Source organism: Nymphalis io, chromosome 1, assembly GCF_905147045.1.
Source record: "Nymphalis io chromosome 1, ilAglIoxx1.1, whole genome shotgun sequence".
NCBI lineage: Eukaryota > Metazoa > Arthropoda > Insecta > Lepidoptera > Nymphalidae > Nymphalis > Nymphalis io.
Window position 1 is genome coordinate 12,889,346 of NC_065888.1, and position 20,202 is coordinate 12,909,547.

The following is a 20,202-nucleotide window of genomic DNA, read 5'->3' on the forward strand; positions in this document are numbered from 1 at the left end:
AAGGAGTGCAGAAAATAAAAACAAGAAAAGCTGCAGTAAATAAATATATTTCGACAAATGCTCGTACATCTTATTGGCAAAAGCAAAAAATTATTTAAAATACTATATTCACAAAACAAAAATAGACAACAAAAAATGAGTGCATTTTTTTATGAAAACAACATAATATACAAGATATTTTCTTAGTTCCAAAAATAAAATAAACAAAAAACAAGATTCTTAATTATATATTTATACACAATTATTAATCTCAGATCAAGTTATAAGATCGCCACTACATGTAAAGTGTAGTTGTGTTTATTATTATAGGAATAGTACTGGCAATACCAAATAAATAATTTTTCCTCCTTGTAACTAACTAAAAATTTGCTAAGGGATTTTTTTTTTGTTTTAAATATAAACAAATTAACAGTCTTATTTTTAAATATCACACATGACTGCTGATTTATATAAAATAATTACAATTTGTAACCTTAGACCAACTTTTTTTTTAAAATCCACTTTAATAACTAATAGAAAAAAATTATTACTTATAGCCTATTCTAACCACAAGAGTAAGCCCAAATAAACAACTTTGACACCGACATAATTGGTTACCGATTGGTCGAGATCTTGAATAATCTTGAACTTGAATAAACAATGATATTCATTATGGATTCGCAAAAAATGGCGATTTCAGTGTCCGTGAAGTTGTAGTCAGAATTTCGAAAGTTTAACTGGTTATAACTAGTTCAGTGGAATAGTTTTGTATTATAAATAAAAGTAAATTAATCAAGAACTGTTTATAGTGCGTAATACAGCAGAACAATTAGAAAATCGCATGCAATTTGTAAATCTACGGTTTGTTAACCTTTACTCCTACTACGACTGTAATAGGGCATACATAACTTTGTGATTCATGTCATTTATAACATAAAATAATTAAGATTCATTTGATGTAATCTAGCAAGTTGATATTTCAATGGGTGGTGTCTCGTGTCACTTATGTTCAAGTGTTATAGTAGATTTTATATTAGTTGAAGAACTTTTTATTGAAAATTGACACGCTCTACTCGTTCAATTAACATATTGATTAAATATTAGTAATTTGCTTATTAATATTGCATCAATCAAACTCATGTCTTCTGACGCAAGTATAATAAATAAATGAATAGAACTCGAATTGAGCAATATTTTCAAGATTATATTGGATTTTGGTGCTTCAATACTACTATGAAACTGTTCAAATAGCTTTCGCTGTGGAAGTAGATGGAGCGGTGTGGGGCCTACGAGAGCAGCGGCTCGCGCGCGTGCTTACCGCGGGAGCGCGCGCGGCACAGCGCCAGCAGCAGCGCGGCGCCCAGCGCGGCCAGCGCGCCGCCCGCGCCCCCCGCGCCCCACGCGCCCCACGCGCCCCACGCGCCCCACGCGCCCTCTGCCGGACGCGCGCAACATTCAGCACATTACATCTCGTCTACCACTACAGGTTGGCCCCCGCTCTTATATACCGATGAGACGGCAATACGACCGGAGAGATCAGGTGCTAGGACACACGGTCTGCGTTAGAACAGCACGCCAGCTACAAAATTGCAGTTTTGAAGCAGTTTTAGTGCTGTTGCCACCCCTATATCGAGACTGCAACCCGACTGCGCAGACGGTCAGCAGTTGGCGTGTCGCATTTAAAGTCGAGTCCTACCGACCGCAGACCGACTGCGGCCGATCAATTTTGTAGCTGGCGTGCAGTTGGAATGCAGATCGGGCGTGCAGGCACTATGTTAAGTGTGCCCCGTGGCGCAGAGGTGTATAACACTGGTGACTTTCTAATCTTGAGCAGTTACTGAGAATTTCTTGACAAAAAATTCAATTTCGCTAACTGGCCCGCCCAGGGATGATATGCTATATACGAAAGAAAATAGAATTATTAATGTACAAACAGAAAATATTAAAACAGTCCTGTATTGTCAACATAATAAACAAAAAATGGAATAAATTAAAAAAAATGTTTTTCTTCAAAAAAATACAAACCTACTTACCGTCAATGGCGGTAGCGGTCGCCGTGACGTGTGTCACGTTGCTCGACGCGACAGCGGAAGCAGCGCCCGAAGCGACGCGTGCGTCATCGGTGACGGTCGCGCCGGCCGTGGTGGGTGCACTTCCGAAGCGCACGACGCGCGGCGGGTTCAGCTCCGCCACGTACACGGCACTGCCGTCTGCCGTCACCGCAATGTCGTGCGGGTTACTGAACCTATAACGTAGTTTATTAAAGCAGATTAGGACGTTGACACTGAACTGATTTTGATAAATTTTGGTATAAAGCAAGCTTGAACCCCAAGGCTGGGCAGGCCTAAGCTATCGAGATTATTCCACTACGCTGCGGATATGTGACAAATTTTCACCTGGCACATGTAAATCTCCTCACGATGTTTTTCACCGTCGAGCGTGAGATTAATTATAAACACAAAAGAAACAAATGAAAATATACTTGTCCGGGTTTGTAACGTTTTAGCCTTTGAGTCGTCTCATCATTTATATTCGATATTAAATAAATAGGATTTTAAATTATACAATACCCATCGTCCGGGGCGAAGGTTTGTATGAGTTTCCCCGACGTATAGTCGATGGTGTAGCCGCGCACCGGCACGCCGCCTCCCAGCGCCGGACCGTTCACGATGTACAGGCGACCACCTGTGACAATTCACGTGGTATAGTCCACGCGCGGTCAGAATGAGGATCCGAGCTTTTAGAACTGAGAGATGCGCGTTCCGCCAGCCAGCGGTCCCGTCGGCAAACTCGCGTCACTACTCGCGAGATGGTGTTTGTTAGGGTGGATTTTTGCTCGTGATTTACTACGGCGTTTTTAGAAATTTCATCATCATCATCATCATATCAGCCGAAAGACGTCCACTGCTGGACAAAGGCCTCCCCCAAGGATTTCCACGTTGGCCGATCTTGCGCTGCCCGCATCCAACGGCTTCCCGCGACTCGTTCTAAGTCGTCGGTCCACCTTGTAGGGGGCCTGCCCACGCTGCGTCTTCCGGTTCGTGGTCGCCACTCGAGAACCTTTCTGCCCCAGCGGCCGTCGGTTCTGCGAGCAATGTGCCCCGCCCACTGCCACTTTAATTTAGCAATTCTTCGGGCTATGTCGGTTACTTTGGTTCGCCTGCGGATTTCATCATTTCTGATTCGATCTCGTAGAGAAACTCCGAGCATAGCCCTCTCCATTGCCCTTTGAGTGACCTTGTGCCTTCTTATGAGGCCCATTGTGAGCGACCACGTCTCTGATCCATAAGTCATCACTGGCAACACACACTGGTCGAAGACTTTCGACTTGAGACACTGCGGTATTTGGGATGAGATGATATCGTGTAGCTTCCCAAACGCTGCCCAGCCGAGTTGAATTCGACTATTTACCCATACAACCATATTTCGACGGTTTTATCACCCTTCTTAAAGAAAAGTACCACCACTTCTGCGCCATGCCTTTGGCGTTTGACCTTTGGCTATGATGGAGTTAAAAAGCCTCTGAAGAGCCCTGAGGATCGGTGTACCACCCGCCTTCAGAAGCTCGGCTGTATTACCATCATCACCAGGTGCCTTGTTATTTTTGAGTTGTTCGAGAGCCATTCTAATCTCGAAAAGACGTCCTGAAAATCTTCAGTGTAGTGTCGGGTTAGTCTTGCTCTGGGATCTGCAGCATGATTACTGACAGGTGATTGAGCTGTCGTGTACAGCTGACCGTAGAACTTCTCAACCTCTTCCAACAGCTCAGATCTTGACGTGACTATTCTGCCATCTCCAGTTGTCAGCCTTGTCAGTTGACTCTGACCAACAGACAGATCTCTGGCGAACACTTTAGAGCCTTTGTTCCGCTCGATGGCCTCATCAATGCGCATTGTATTAAAATTTTTTTTTTTTTATATTCGCCGGGAGGGCAAATGACTCTACTCCACCTGATGGTAAGTGGTAGTAAAGTCCAAACGCGACGACGGCCAGTACAGACGGGAAAAACGTTCTGCGCTAGCCGCCATCGCCTTGCCGGCCCGCAAGATGCCTCTTCACGCCTCGTTTGAAGGAACCCGGGTTGTAAGAGGAGGGGAACACGTGAGCTGGTAAGGAATTCCATTTTTTGGAAGTGCGACAAAGAAAGGAGTTGCCAAATTTCTTTGTTCGCGATGGAATTGATGTCACAGTAAGGCGGTGACATCGAGAACCAGCTCGCGTGGACTTAAGAAGGAAGGGGTAAGCAGGAATTAGAGAGAATAATTCCTCAGAGCACTCGCCGTGATACAGTCGATAGAAAGCGCTCAGTGCTGCTATCTCACGACGCAATTGTAAAGGTTCAAGGGTGTTTGTGACCTTTACGTCGCCAATAATGCGTACGGCACGTCGCTGCAACCGGTCCAAGGCCTCAAGTAGGTACTTAGCGGAGCCATCCCAAAGGTGCGAGCAATATTCCACGCAAGACCGTACCTGTGTTTTGTACAGCAGGCACAGTTGTTGTGGCGTGAAAAAGCGCCGCACCTTGTTCAGAACTCCGAGTTTCCGTGAAGCTGTTTTTATAACAGCCTCGATGTAATCCCTTGGACTAAGGTCGCAGCGAACGTCAATCCCCAGCATGGCGATTTTGCTTTGCATCACCAGCGGAGTACCACAAAGAGAGGGAAGAGGGGAAAATGTTGACTTTTTCGCCGTGAGAGCGCATACCTGTGTTTTCTTGGCATTAAACTCAACAAGATTATCAGAGCCCCATTTGGCGATGAGCTCTAACGTCCTATCGAGTTCAATGACAAGATTCTCCCGCCTCTCCTCAGTTTCCGCCCGCCCAGCCACTGCGCGTCCGTGGTATCCACCATGCACTGTACTATCATCTGCATAGCAATGTATGTTCCCAAGGGAGAGCATATCATTGATATGCAAAAGAAAGAGTGTGGGAGATAGCACAGATCCCTGGGGGACCCCAGCATTCACTACATAGAATTGTGAAGCGCAACCATCTACTAAAACACGAAGGCTACGCTTGTGTAGGAAGCTGGCAATCCAGGTGCATAGCTGAGCAGGCAGACCATATGCCGGTAGCTTGGAGAGAAGACTTCTGTGCCAGACCCTGTCGAAAGCCTTGGAGATATCGAGGCTGACAGCCAACGATTCTCCATGCTTGTCGATAGCTTCACCCCAGAGGTGTGTTACGTACGCTAGAAGATCACCTGTGGACCGTTTTGGTCGAAACCCGTACTGACGATCATTAATTAGACAGTGATCTTCTAGGTAATGGATCAGTTGGTTGTTTAAAATCCGTTCCATCACCTTACAAAGTACTGAGGTGATAGCTATTGGCCGATAATTTGCCGGGTCAGACCGATCCCCTTTTTTGGGAACCGCTTGCACATTAGCTCTTCTCCAAGCCTCCGGCACACTTCCCGAAGAGAGAGAAAGTTGGAACAGGCGCGTTAACACAGGAGACAGCTCCGCTGCGCACTTCTTCAGCACTATGGCTGGTATTCCATCGGGACCGCTAGCTTTCCGTACATCAAGTGATTGCAGCTCCGCACGCACATCACGTTGCCTAATTTTAATGTCAGGCATCGTATGGCCACATGCAGGTATTGTAGGTGGCAGTGCACTACAATCATCGATGACGGAATTGTCGGCAAAGAGTTTAGCCAGGAGATCAGCTTGCTCTTGCGGACTGTGAGCTAGCGATCCGTCCGGATTTCTGAGCGGTGGCAGCGAAGGTTGGCAGAAATTGTTTTGCACAGACTTGGTCAGACGCCAGAAGCTACGGGAGCCCCTAGGATGCGAAACAAAGTCATGACCAATCTGTACAATGCGCTGTGCATCCGCTCTCGTGTATGCCTTTCTACAGGACTTGGAATTTTTATTATAGTTTGCTTTCAGTGAGTCAATGTTAGATGCCCCGCTAATACAGCCGTTGATCCACTTGCGATATGCCGCCTGCTTAGATGATACAGCATCGGCACATTCACTAGTGAACCAACGGTTACGCGTACTCCTACTGACGAGATCTGAGCTAGGAATGTAGTATTCCTTTCCCAGCATGATCTCGCCAGCAACAGCAGCGGCACTAGCTGTCGGGTCATTCCCACTGAAGCAACGTTCCTTCCAAGGGATCGACGCATAGTAATCGCGCATACCGTCCCAATCCGCCGACTTATAGTGCCAAACGCGACGTTTGCATACCGCTAGTGGCGGCAGCTTGGCCTGTGGCACTCTGGTAGAAATAAGGCTGTGATCCGAAGAGCCAAGAGGAGCCTGAACCACAACCTGATATTCCACCGGGTGAGAAGTCAGCAGAAGGTCCAGTAGAGAAGGTGCTTGCCCATCAATGTCTGGGATCCTGGTGGGCTGATCAACCAGTTGGGTCAAGTCATGTGTGAGAGCAAAAGCATGAGCAGTCCTTCCAGCATGGTCAGTTTTGAGGGATTTCAACCAGGATTCGTGGTGAGCATTAAAGTCCCCCAAAAACACCAATTCCGCGTTAGGAAATTGCTCTTGCGCAGCATCTGCCACCCGACTAAGATGGTCAAATAATCGGCTTGTCTCCAAGTCACCATTGTGGGATCTGTAGAGGCACACGTAGACTCGGCTCTGACGAACCAGGTCCACACGTACCACCAACATGGAGAAGGAGGGGTCCTCCAAGCAGCGCAGTCGGTGACAGCAAACATCCGTCCTGACGAACAAGCATACTCCGGCTTTCGCTTTGAAGGATTCTTCAAGCGTGTAGCCGGGATAATTAAGGTAGCTGGTATCGGCAGGACGGAGTATTTGTGTCTCCGTGAGAAACAACATTGCTGGCCGTGCTGTCTCGAGATGGTGGTGGACAGCGTTGAGGTTAGTGTGGAGTCCTCGGATGTTAGAGAACTCGACCTCAAACAGCGAGGGTATGGTGGGGGTGTGCACCGCTGTACGACCGTTATTTCTTTTTTGTTGCGCCATTTGGGAAAAATGAAATGGAAAAGAGACGTGAAGCGAGCGATGTATTGCCACGATAGGGATGGGCAAAGTGTGGAGGCGTGTTTCCCCAAGTGGTTGCCAAAAGGAAAAATACACTGACCCGCCGGACGGAAGGGCCCCCGAACCCCCCGGGAAGTGGCCGCCGGGACCCCACCTACCGGTCACCAACCGGCACGACGGTCCACCCCGAGATTATGCGTGGCCTGGTGGGGCAGCCTCACGAGCTGGTTAGGCACGCTGGGCCCCTGTACTATGCCACGGGCGGCCAGCGGAACAGCCGTTTCTTCGGGTCTCCCTGACCGGCAGGTCAATACAGTTTCCCCCGGCATTGGTTCAACAGCCGTCTCCAATTGGACCAACACCCATCGTGGCAATACTCGCTCGGGCTCTGGCTGTACGCTGGCTGACCTCGAAACGCGGCTGCAAGCCACTTCACGAGTTTTTCACCATGCGTACGGTGGTAACAAGTCAGGCGGATGTTAGCATCCTACCACCAGATGAGCAGATGGTCGCTCAGATATCCCTTAGTCGCCTCTTACGACACCCATGGGAAAGAGAGGGGCAGTGAAATGTATTCTTTCTCCGTCACTGCACACTGCAGTGTCGCGAGTTAGAGACTTTGAAATCTGTCTGTTGATTAGCCGGTAGCTGGCAACATCAGCTGGGGACGTCAGAATCATTTTCCGTCTTTCCTTCATAAGCCGTAGGGTAGAGGCAGAGATCTTTTTGGTTCCTTTTGTACGGTTGGTCTTGAAGGTCTTAGACCCAGCCGTACGGACAGTTTCCACAAACCTGTCGTTGTATGTGTCCACTTCCTCGCAGTCTGCTAGGCAATCGAATCGGTTTTGGAGTTCGAGCTGAGAGGCTTCGGGATTTCGGATTTGAAGAGGTGATGGTCGGAGCGTAGACTTCATCAGTCGGGACCTCTGGAGTTTAACATTGATATTTAATGAGCCTCTTACGAGTCTGTGATCGCTCCCAGTTTTGACTGCATTGATTACGGAGACGTCATTAAATATTTGTCTTCTCGTCGACAAGATGAAGTCTATCTCATTCTTGGTTTTCCCATCAGGGCTCACCCAGGTCTATCAAGTCGGCGCGTATAAATGTATGACCTTCAAACAATACCGCTTGGTGATTCTGAGTATAAGGTACGCCACCCTAGTCGACACGCTCTCGATTTTCACAACGTTGTTAACGAGGGACTTGTGGACTATGAACCCGACACCACCTTGAGAAAGTTGATCGCCCTCTCGGAAATAGAGAAGGTTACCGGATTTCAAGATCATCGTATCCTCCCCCTTCTTCGGACTTAAGATAATCGGACGATATCCCAGTGTAACCTGCTCAGTTCTTCCTCCAGTTCGATAGTCTTCTCGTCGGTCCGCAGTGTACGCGTGTTATATGTTGCCAGGGCCAGAGGTCGTCGGTGTTGGTAACACGAAATCTGCCGGGGATTCTTAGCACCCCCTGCCCCGCCGTTACCACAGCTGTTACCAAGGCTATGAATAGCAGGGCTGCCGGGGACTAGGGGCCGTGGTTTAGTTGCGCGAATCATTGAGGGGATATGCCATAATCGCCACGCTTGGCAGACGGGTTGGCGATCGCAGTAAGTTAGTCATAGTACTCAGACAGACGCTGCTGCCCGTTCTCTGGTGTATATTCCCTCGGGTCGACTTCTACGCCCCCCACGGGATGAGATGGAGTGTTGATATTCGTCGCCGTCACCACACGGCAAATTTTTAATTTATAAATTTATAGTTGAACAATTATTTTAGTACTAAGATAGATATAAGATTAGAATAATAAGTAGAAATAGAGGTAAATTGTAAAGTCAAACAATCACACGAAATATTACCTGTAGTTGAACATATAAACACCGCCATACATATCTACATAGATATAATCTGCTAAAAGCTTATTATCCTTTTGCCTTGCCAGAGCTGACTAATGATTATTTTTCAGAAATTATTTTGCTTATGCTCCTTCGCTCATATCATCTTATTCGTCATTTATCTTTTATTTTTGTTTACTGTACCTGTGTTTTTATAATACTAGTAATGTAACACAACCCGACTGATATTGTAGGATTTACCACTGAAAACGTAGTGGGTGTACCTCAAGCTGCCATCGTGAGTCAACAGCACTTCGACAAGCATAACTGCAAAAGAGGTCTCGTCGAGCGGGCGACCGTACGTTTCGAAAGTCGCATACCGTGCACGGGCGCGTAAGCGAGGCTGAAGAGCCTGGGTCCCACGAGCCAGTGCCTGAAGGCGACGGTGAAGGCGCCGGAGTCGGCCCGGAAGCACGCCAGCCGGCCGTGCTCGCGGTCGGCTGCGCACAGTTCGCCGCGGTCCTCCGCAAGCGCCAGCGCGTGCGGCACCTTCAGCACGAACGGACCGCCGCCGAACCCTGGGGAGTACATGACAGTAACCAGCTTAAACTTTGTCACTAAATTTTTGGATAAGAAATAGCATCTTGTGCATTTAAAGATGCTGAAATAATTATACATATTTAGAATTCAATGCCATCTTAATTTGGTGGAAATTATGACATCTGGTACGAAAGTATTTCATATTAAATTTAAGATATAAGCTACATGTCAGCTTATGGAGCTTTATTTTAAATAATGGGCAGTTTGACATTACTCGCATAGGAAAAATTCAAATATTTTATTAAAAGACACCTATGGTTTTATATTTAACATAAAACAAAAAATTAAATAAAATTAGTATGGAGTATATTAATTACTTAAACAAAATCAGTTGTCAGACAGAAGGAATGAACTTATTATATCAAAATAAATAGTAAAGACTTCATTTTAACCACATTCACTCACGTTTCCCCCACTGCAGTATCTTAGTTCCATCAGCAGCAAACTTAACGATCCGTGTATTACAGTATCCATCAGCTACAAAGAAGTCACCAGATGAAAGAACAGCCACTGCACTTGGCTTACAGAAATGTTCATCGTCATCTCCTGGTATAAACCTAAAACAAACACACAACTTTTTTTAATTATGAAATGTATTAACTACACAACCCCTCAATTTAACATTGATAATCTCACTTAAATACTATTATATTATATGTCAGATTTTCATACAGGATACATTAATTTATTAGTAAATGATTGTTAAAATAGTAACTATGGAATTTGTTGTCAATTCTTCTTTCGGTAGAAACTATAATTTGAATTATGCTAAGAGCTTCCATTAAATTAAAATATTTTGTGACTGTCACAATGACGGTACAAAGTATTGTTCGATTGTTTTTGTAATAATGATGATTCAAAATACTTTGTAAAAGCTTATTTTAATGAGTACTTTAATAATAAATAACTTTTGAAAAAAGTGTTCATAAACTTAATTAGATAAGTTACAATTTTGGTTAATATATTACAAAACTTACTTTTCGCCAAGCATCATAGCTGGTTTAATTCGATTTTCGGGTGTGAACTTAAACACCTGATGTAGAGCTACATCTGTCACCCAAACATTGCCCTTGTTGTCAACTGTGATGCCATGAGGAATGTAGAAACTATGACAAATACATTAATTATTATTTTTCGTTTAGCCAATCACATTGTAAACAATTGTGAACATTATATTGTTATCAGTCATTACATTGTGTCAGTAACAGTAGGTTTTTCCCCTTTTCTGAAGTGCCCCTAGTTCTTTTAATACTAAAACCTAAAGAAAAATAATTAAGCGATAAAAACTGCTTAATTATTTTTCTGTTTTGTTATGAATTAAGATCCATTTGTCACAACTATTAGCCATAAAATTAAATATAATTAAGAAACAAGTAACAATCTTATAAGATTTCTGTTTTTTTCCAGTCCTTTGCAAATCTACAGAAAGTCATATTCTTTTATTTAATTTGTTGTTTATCACATAGAACTTTTTAAATTTCACTACAATATTAACAACATGATATCGTTAGAAATGTATTTAAAATTGTTTTTGTTGTAAATTTTTTATGGATTCTTTTATTAATAGTTTTTATGTTTACTTCCCTCCATTCAATGATACATAGCTTATTCTAATTGACTTTTAATAAATGTATGCTTTAAAAAACTCACAGGTTTTGTCCCCATGAGTCGAATAATTCTCCTGTTTCATTAAATACAAGTATTGTTGGCTCAGCTATAGGAGGATCACCAATGCCCTGGTACACATCTCTATCCGTAAATGTATTGAGGTCCCAAGCATTGGTTGCTCGGTGGAAGACAAGGAGTAGCCCTGACGGATCTAATGCTACTCCAGATACCTGACCCATTTTTATAGCTGAATCTGGCCAGTTCGGAACCCATTGAGGAGCTGTAAAAATAACAACAACTTTTTTCTATTGTAAAAATCTAAAATGTTAAACGTTCAAATATTTACATCATAATAATATGAATACAAACCGTGTTCTAACTTTTCCAGGGCGGTTTTGGTTTTAGCATACTGGCTATCAAAGTAGCCTGCGTAATCTTCTTCAGGAAACTGATTAAAAATAAAAAAATATAAAATAAGATTAACTGGTTACCCATTATCAGTTACATAATGTAAACATGTTTATCTTACCCTTCTTGCAAAAATACAAGTCAAAAACAACAATAACAGCACAAAAATTTCGTACATATTTTTAATGAAACTGATATTGCACATTTTTATAGTCTACAATAGTATACTATTTACGTTTATGATTTGCAGAAAAATCTTATTAAAGATCAGTCGTATTATTATAAAATAATCTTAATAGGAATGTTATCACTTATCATTAATTAGTTTTATAAACAATCAGTTTCATTGAGGATTCATCTCACTTAACATTTTGACAATGAACGAAGTACGAACTTCTTTGCAGTGCCAACTTCCAAGTCACAGACTAAAAAGTGCTAGATAATGAAATCAATTTGTAAAATTAAACATCCGTTAGAAATAAATTTAACTATATGAAAAATTAACATAATAATAAATTCATAGTAATAGTGTTTTTTTTATTTAACAAAAAAAACGAGAAGAATCGTCATGGGAAGCTTTATTTTATATGACGTATAATATTCATTATTCGGTGATGGGAATGCTTAGCGATGACGGCAAAGAGTACCTTTATAAAACTTACCAAATATTTTGCGCTCAAATAGCGTAGATACACGCCAGAAATGGGGTATAAAAACCTTTACCAAAATAAAACAACAATATTAATTATCATCCTATTGCTATATTTTTCTGAAATAGGATGCAGTGTGCTAAAGGTCTATTATCAGCATTATCAGTTTCTTCACTGTAACTTTCGTCCACTAGTACCAAGTTTCTCTTACAAAATATATCAATACTAAAATTTCAATTTAGCAACTCTGCCTCTAACTTCAACAGCTGTATGTGAATACTCTGTCTCCGTACATATTTATAAGTTCAACAATCAAAAACGCAATGATTTTATATAAAATAAAAGGGTTTATCTGGTTAAAAGCAAATAACAAAGAAATAGACAAAATAGATAATATTTTTACAACATACAAAACTAATTTAAAGAAAATCTAGCATATACTTTTAACACTAATAACTTCTCTTGTTATTCCATATATAATGGACATAATTATGTAGGTACCTAAGTATCATGTATTGTATAGGTTTCTGACTTTCGTATGTATATTATTTATTACTTTTTTGTAATCGTTCTAGTCTTTGGAGCAGAGTAATGGTTAGTTTAAAATATCTGCCCTTAAATATATAAACAAAAAAAGTTTTGATTCAGTTTTAAATATTGTAATCATTAAAAATTAAATTTTATGGGTTAAAAATAAAAGATTGAGATGCTTTAAACTAAGAAGTTTATTTTCACATGCACCATGAAAGTGCGCTTACATCCTAAACGAAAAACCGCCATTACATAAATAAAATTTTCTTGTGGGATATATGTAATATAGTAGCGACTCCTCTTACACTTTAAAGCGTACATTCGGCGACCCACAAAACTTTACTGGTATCCTAAATATTAGTCAAGAACGATTGAGCTTGCTCTTGGACTCTCCTCATTTTCTTCAAATCTTTTGAAGATACTTTATTCTTATTGCTTAATAAAGCAATATTCATATGAAGTTCTTTCATAAGTTCACTTCTCATTCGTTTAAGGACTATATCATTAGTTGGAGAATGTAATAGTCTTCTGTGGTAGAAAACTAATTTGTTTTTAGTTTTCTTAACCGCTGGTCCTTTCAGAGAAGATTCATTCTCGTTATTCTCAAATATTATTTCTCTTCCAGAACTTATATTCCTCTGATAATTTTGGTAAGTATTAAACATTTTATTTTTCTTAGTATTAGGACTAACTTTAAACGACTTGTCATATTTCTTTTTTTTGAACATTGGTTTTTGTTTGTTGATATAATATTCACCAAGGAGGTCGGAATAATCATCTCTTGGAATGGCAGCAAATATACAATGGAAGTGTGCTCCTATTTCTTGACGTAGATTTGTTGGTATATTTTTTTGTCTAAAGTTAGCCAACTTTTCTTGTAACGAATATAATTCACTCATATGCTTAGATCCATCTGCGAGACCAGCCTGACCCAAAAGTACCATATTGAGTTTCCGTAGCATACTATTAATATTGTCCCTATTGTTTGAGAGCTGTTTCGGACTAATAACTTTTTGATTAAGTAATTGTTGATGGCGATTTTGGAGGTAAACTAATTCCTTGTACATAGCTTTGGGATCACCTAACTCTTTTTTTAAGGACTCAAAAGCTTTACTCAGTTTACGCATAACATTATTCCTATTTTTAGGTATATTATTGCTTAAGTCATTCTGAACGATATTCGATTCTTGTGTTATATCGCCTTCGTTTTCAGGCATAATGCGTTCTTTACTAAGGTATTTGCATCTTATCCCTTCCCAGAATTCAGATTGGAAAGCCTCCTGGTTACCAACTGTACCTCTGACACTCAAGCAACAAGTTATGTCTTCATTTTCCAGAGTCACATTGTTTTTCTTAAGTATTTCATTCAACCACATCTTACCTTCATCCATCTTAAGCTTATCTACTATTTTTTTTGTAATGTTAACCCTAGCTGAAGTAATGACTTCACTCGTATCTGATACTTCATTGTCTTGAATGATTTGACCTCGCTTGTCATGATTTTCCGTAGTTATTGGTATAAAATCTAGAGCTTTTTCAGATGTTTGATTTTCCGCTGCTTTTTTGGGATTTTTAGACGGTTCTAAGGTACATTTATTAATAGATGGCGGCTGATCTCTACTCTGAGAATTTTTTCTTTGCGAATTGTTGATTGATGGAGTTTTCGCTATTTGGGAAGGTACATTATCATTGGATATACTATTATACCTCTTTTTATTCTGATGAGAGTCATGAGTGACAGGTGATTTAGACTGACGTTTAAGTTGTACGTTCCTTTGAGTCGACGCAGGTGAGGATGGGGTCATGTCATAGATAATATTTCTGTTTTTATACATTTGTTTGCTTTGCTCGTTATTATTATTGCGTTGATTGTTTTGGTTAGCTTGAATTTGAGAGTAAACAGGTCGGTATACTGCCACGTAAGGAGAGTTTATTGGTAGTCCTGAAAATGGCAAAGTTACTCGACATGTGTGGATCAAATGACCGCTACGAGTACACCCACTACAAAACATTTGGTGATACGCCTTTAATTGACGATTTTCTACCAGTGGTGTGTCCAAACTTATCTGAAAAAGAACATAGATCATCAATATTATTGTTTTTATGGTATGTATTATATTGTATAAATCTTTTTAAAAAAAAAAAAAGTATATATATATTTTTTGGTTATACTCACAGTATTGTGGTATCGCCGCCAAATGTCTGGACAATGGCTAGACGGATGTCCATTTTGCCCACATTCAGCACATTTGATAGAACCCCAGTTACAGCAATTCCGACACATAGTAAAATATGAGTGGTTTGGTGATCCACACTGTAAATAAAATATTTGAATTACTTTTACTGAAATTTTACAATTTGTATAATGAATCATTTAATTAAAAAATATAAACATACATTAACACAAATTTTTCGGGGGCATCGAGGCTCGAAATGACCAGCAGAGCCACACATGAAACAAATCGGTGGCTTCATGCGACATGTATCATCACGGTGTCCAGCACGGTTACAATAATTGCATCTGTAATTAAATAAGATACATTGTGGTTATATATTAATTTTCAAGGTGACTGTCAGATTTTAAATGATATCAAATCCTTATTTTAACTAGCCTTTACTACCATTTTTTTCATTAAAATTAAAAAATTATATGCAATTACTAACAAATTACAAATGTATAAAACGTCTTTTACTTCATGTGTCTAATACTTACGTGGTTTTTCGTTTTGACATTGATGGCATTCTGTCTTTAGGATCTATTACCCACAAACTTTTGTCTCCTAAAATTAAAACATGATTTAAAAATAAATAAATATAACAATCATCTACAGAGAGGGCAATTTAGTTCAATTGTCCTAACGACAATATAAATATTTAAAAATGATTCTTGTCAGACTACTTTACAAAACCTATATACCTTTTGATTGGCATTTCTCATTCTCTCATTTTTAAAGATATATATGTATATTGATTGATCAAACAGACTACATTATTGAACAGTTTTGTGAATTGAGGCCACTTTTAATATATAACATATTAGTCAAAGTATAGTGCATAGTTTGAAAAATAAAAGAGTGAATTAAAATGTAGCTAGGGGATCATCGAAAGTTTGCACAAAAACAAAAAGAAAACCATTTTACATTTTTGGTTGTTTTTTTTAAAGGCTTATTTTTTGCATGCATACTTGCAACATACATGAGGTTCTCATTATTTTATTGTAATATTACCTATATTTATTGTAATAATAAAATTAATTTACCTTTTTTTACAAATGTAATATTTTTAATAAAAAGCTATAATTTATTTCTCATTTTACTTTCTTTTGTTATAGTATGGACTCACATTTGACTGGTTTTATTATAACAGATATTTTGTTATTGATAGTGTTTAACAACTGAGCATGAAATAAAACTTACTTGACATATTTTTTTGTATCTCTCGATGATTAAATTCTTCGCCTCCCCAGCTTTCATTGTAAAACCTTTCCATTTCAGCCCTTAGAGTATTAAGAGAGAACTGCCGTAGTTTACATGTTTTGTTGTTACCTTTCAAGTTATCAAAATCTAGATCGGCATTCAATATTTCTGGTATTTTTGTAGATCCACATTTTGCAATATCGCTTTGAGGAACTATATTTTCATCACAATAGTCGTCAATATCTGTAAATCCAGTGACATTTGCCATTACTATATTTTCATTTATGGCTGTAGTAGCTGGTGTTGTCAGATCGACAGTGACAAGTTTATTCATATCTTCATTGCTTCTTTTCTTGGGAGTTTTTGCAGTTTCTGTTATAGGCTTTTCCAATACTCTATTATCTGAGCGTTCGTCATCTCTAGTTTCTGGAAGAGTGATTTGTGGAGCATCTTCTTTTATGATTTCAGATTGATTCGAGTCTGATTCATAAACATCTGTGTTCGGAAAGCTCTTATCTGTTACAACATAAGGACTCTGATTTTTGTTATTCTCATTCGTTGATTGATTGCTACTCGAATTATAAACATCAGCACTTGGAATACTTTTTTCAGATACTCTATGTGATCTAACTCTTTGCCTTTTATTTTTTGCTTTACTCTTTGGTGTTGCAAAACATTCCTCCATGGAATTAACAGTAGATGTGTGAGGTGTTTTGTTGGGTATTGGGGTTGATGTTGCATCTTTGTTTCTCTTTTTCTTTTTTTTCTTTGAAGGAGTCTGATCCAATAAGTCAGAGGCATGTAGGCTAAAGTCAAAACTTTGATTATTAGAATGTTTTGAAGAAATATTCAAAGCTATGCAATCACCTCTAATAAACTCATCTGAAACTGATGATACCACTGAAGGAACAGGGCTTGCTGTTTTTTCTCTATCACCAGAGGGTTTCTCTTGTGTTGGTTTTGAAATCTTTGTTGAGGAGTTACTAGGAACAGAGCAGACATCTTCATCTGAACTGTCAATTGTAATGGTTGGTTTTGGAGGCAATGCCACCTCAATAACTTCATCTTCATCACTAGATTCTAGTTCGACAATACAATTAGCATCCTCATTTTCTAGTATTTCTATGGTTTTCTTAACATTAACTGATACTGGCTGTTCAAAAATGGACAAGTCGACAGTTGAAGCAGTAGGACTACTTTTTTCACCTTTAGCTTGTGGCTGGTTTTTATCAATCACATCATTGTTGGTAACAGGTCCTTTTGGGGCATTTACTTTTTTATAGATCGAGTTTTGATCGTCGTTATTACGCCAGTACCTTCGTATAGTACTACGATGTGCATTTTCATCAACATTTATTTCCTTTTCGTTAATGCTTACATTTGTCTGAGTTTCGTCAACATAGTGAAGCATAGCATACATTTGGTTTTCCAAATCATTTTCACTAAGGTAAGGCTGAAATCAAACATTATAAAAAAATTACTATTGAGCATGCCTTGTTTATGGGATATTATGAAATATGACACAACAAAAATATGGTAACCTATTACTTACCTCTTCCATGTTTAAATATGAAATTATGGTCAAATAAAATAAAACATGAAATCAACATAATCGAAATAATGAAATCAAAACAGATTTAGAATGCCTTTTAGCCATTAGAAATAACGAAAAAACATTTTAGTTGTAGAGACACGTCTGTCACTACATTTCAATTTTAAAGTTCGACGGCATAGATAATACTTAGATATATATTGTCTATGGTTAATAAAGACATAGATAAACATAAAGTTGCAATGAAAAGTTATTTGGTAGCTAAGCTACCAAATTTAATTTAAAACGCTTGATGTTAAATTTGTAAAACCAATTTAAGAGGCCTATCACAAAATTACTTTTGTCAAAATTAGGTTTACGTTTATTTAAGCACGACGACAACTCACTTGGACACTTGAGTTTACGTTACAGCGTTGTCGCTGTAACTCAGCAATCTTGATAGTTTTTTTATTATTTAATTTATTGTTTTACTTTTTTCTTAAAATGTTGTTTATTATAATAAGCAATTCAATAATAATGGAAGGCAGATATCTCAAAATTGACTAGTAATAAGACAAAACCTTGACTTGAAGGTTTTATTCCACATAATGAGTAAATAAGTGACATATGACATTATAAAAGAATAAAGATTTTTAAGAACGTACGGTTAGTATTTTAATAAATAAAATTAATTATTTTAATTGAGTTTGCTTACATTTATTTATTTAAGCCAGATAAAAAAAATATAGATCTATTAAGCATGATCAACAACAGGTAGTTGCACTATACAGATCACGCCCTATCGTTTGGCGTTCAAAAATTCGGTAGATCCTACCTCTAGAAGCGCTCGCGCGTTTTAAAAGTTGTTATTACGTTTTTAAGTCTTTTAATTACATATTTATTTAAATAATTGAAAAAATAAAACTTTATGAAGTAACGTTAATTCTTTCTAATAATAATTATTTATTAAGGAGAAAATCACAACTATTTGGGCACGTTTTTAGTAATTTTTTGCCTTTGAATGTGATTTTTTTTATAGTTAATTCATACAAATACCAAAATTTTCGGGCCGCTATGAGCTAAATTTAAACTATAGTATTATATTTTTTTTCATTCAAATTGGTCAGTACTGTAATCTACGAACTCAAAAAAGTGAATTCGCGCAATTTACGTAAAACTTGCTTTGGAAATTTGACTTTGTATAAATAGCTAAACCCAAATTAAAAAAAAATTGTAGCTGCTATGATCTATACTAATAACTGTTCTTCATTTTTCAATAAGTTAAAAATTTCAAAGTCTTTTAGTTTCTCAGAATACGAACACCTAAGTTGACCGTTTAATGAAAAAATGACGGTTGGAATGTAATGCGCTCTTAAGGCGATAAAACTTTTAACCACTTACATACAATTATATTACACTTGAAATTATATTACTATGACAAGCATAGGCAGTTTATTTTATGCTTTCTTATTATCTCATTGTAAACTAGTACGAGGTAAAGTCTATGTCGATAGTCGAAATTTAAATAAATTATATAATTATATGATAACATAGAAGTTATATTTATTGAATCGTTGATAAAACATGTTAAGATTAAGAGTATTCTTCTGTTCTCTATGAACAATATTTAAATTACACAAATCAAAATGCATTGGTATACAATATATGTATCTATATAGAGTATAATTTTTTTTTTTATAGAATAGGAAGGCGGACGAGCATATGGGCCACCTGATGGTAAGTGGTCACCAAACGCCCTTAGACATTAGCATTGTAAGAAATGTTAACCATTGCTTACATCACCAATGCGCCACCAACCTTGGGAACTAAGATTTAATGTCCCTTGTGCCTGTAATTACACTGGCTCACTCACCCTTCAAACCGGAACACAACAATATTAAGTATTGCTGTTTCGCGGTAGAATATCTGATGAGTGGGTGGTACCTACCCAGACGAGCTTGCACAAACACCAGTAAATATATATATATACCAATATGTTGTAGGATAAAATATAATCGGACAAATCGGGTCATTGCACAAAACTCTAGGGCGATTTCAAAGGACTAGATAGTTGGAATGTAAGAAAAGTTTTCAAAATCATCCGTTATTTTTAGTATATTTATATATTTCATTGCAAAATCCGAAGTGTCTAAATTAAGGTAAGTCGCGGATCACCATCACTTTATGAGCCTTGATTGAAAAAAGTGTCAAAGTTCCTTTTGGCCTTGGATCTAAACTTGGATTTAAGTCTGAGCCTGGTTATAAAACATTAAACAATAGTCTAGTTGCGATGATTTGGTCTGTTCATCATTGGTCTTCGCGTCTATTATATTTATATCCCTATTTTTAGTCATTCTTCTCGTTAAAATTTAGAGATCCACTGGGAATTATTAAATTAACTTTAAAATGAAGAAGGTACGTAAACATAGAAAATATATTTATGACGTAACGTTGTGTTCACTTAAAGCTTCTTAAGCTTCTTAAGATTAATAATTTGGAGTCGAGTAAATTATTTTTATTATTATAGCTAGGTCAACTAATTTCGAAGACTTACCAGAACTTATGATATGTTGATAGCAACAGGTCTCCTGAATTAAATCTAGGAAAATATATTAATTGGTTTTACATTTAAACTAAACATAAGCTGTCGACAGATAAAAAAAACAAATA

At 38.5% G+C, this 20,202-nt stretch overlaps 2 protein-coding genes across 5 annotated transcripts; both read right to left on the bottom strand.

Moving 5' to 3' along the window:
- Window positions 1-348: 348 nt before the first annotated feature.
- On the bottom strand, window positions 349-11,780 carry LOC126770237 (peptidyl-alpha-hydroxyglycine alpha-amidating lyase 1-like). Of its 4 annotated transcripts, none has more exons than XM_050489517.1 (9): window positions 11,526-11,780; window positions 11,366-11,444; window positions 11,039-11,276; window positions 10,366-10,494; window positions 9,794-9,945; window positions 9,169-9,366; window positions 2,550-2,664; window positions 2,013-2,224; window positions 349-1,414 (listed from the first exon to the last, which is right to left on the bottom strand). In XM_050489517.1, the coding sequence occupies exons 1-9, from the start codon at window positions 11,607-11,609 to the stop codon at window positions 1,266-1,268; spliced, it is 1,356 nt and encodes a 451-aa protein (XP_050345474.1). In that variant the 5' UTR covers window positions 11,610-11,780; the 3' UTR covers window positions 349-1,265. The 4 variants fall into 4 exon arrangements, with proteins under 4 accessions (XP_050345474.1, XP_050345490.1, XP_050345482.1 ...); XM_050489533.1 differs by having other exon boundaries at window positions 1,378-1,875; window positions 2,005-2,224; XM_050489525.1 differs by having other exon boundaries at window positions 1,379-1,875.
- Window positions 11,781-12,761: 981 nt separating this feature from the next.
- LOC126769887 (uncharacterized) lies at window positions 12,762-17,720 on the bottom strand. The gene is made up of 6 exons (XM_050488848.1): window positions 17,554-17,720; window positions 16,002-17,454; window positions 15,299-15,365; window positions 14,983-15,106; window positions 14,762-14,899; window positions 12,762-14,651 (listed from the first exon to the last, which is right to left on the bottom strand). The coding sequence occupies exons 1-6, from the start codon at window positions 17,560-17,562 to the stop codon at window positions 12,936-12,938; spliced, it is 3,507 nt and encodes a 1,168-aa protein (XP_050344805.1). The 5' UTR covers window positions 17,563-17,720; the 3' UTR covers window positions 12,762-12,935.
- Between the last annotated feature and the right edge of the window lie 2,482 nt (window positions 17,721-20,202).

Coding starts and splice junctions, on each gene's coding strand:
- LOC126770237 (XM_050489517.1), bottom strand. CDS start 11,609: ATGTGCAATATCAGTTTCATTAAAAATATGTACGAAATTTTTGTGCTG. Junction 11,445..11,525: donor CTTGTATTTTTGCAAGAAGG/GTAAGATAAACA, acceptor ATTTTTAATCAG/TTTCCTGAAGAAGATTACGC. Junction 9,367..9,793: donor GATACTGCAGTGGGGGAAAC/GTGAGTGAATGT, acceptor TGTACTCCCCAG/GGTTCGGCGGCGGTCCGTTC.
- LOC126769887 (XM_050488848.1), bottom strand. Junction 15,366..16,001: donor GATACAAAAAAATATGTCAA/GTAAGTTTTATT, acceptor TTTTAATTTTAG/GAGACAAAAGTTTGTGGGTA. Junction 14,652..14,761: donor GGCGGCGATACCACAATACT/GTGAGTATAACC, acceptor GTTCTTTTTCAG/ATAAGTTTGGACACACCACT.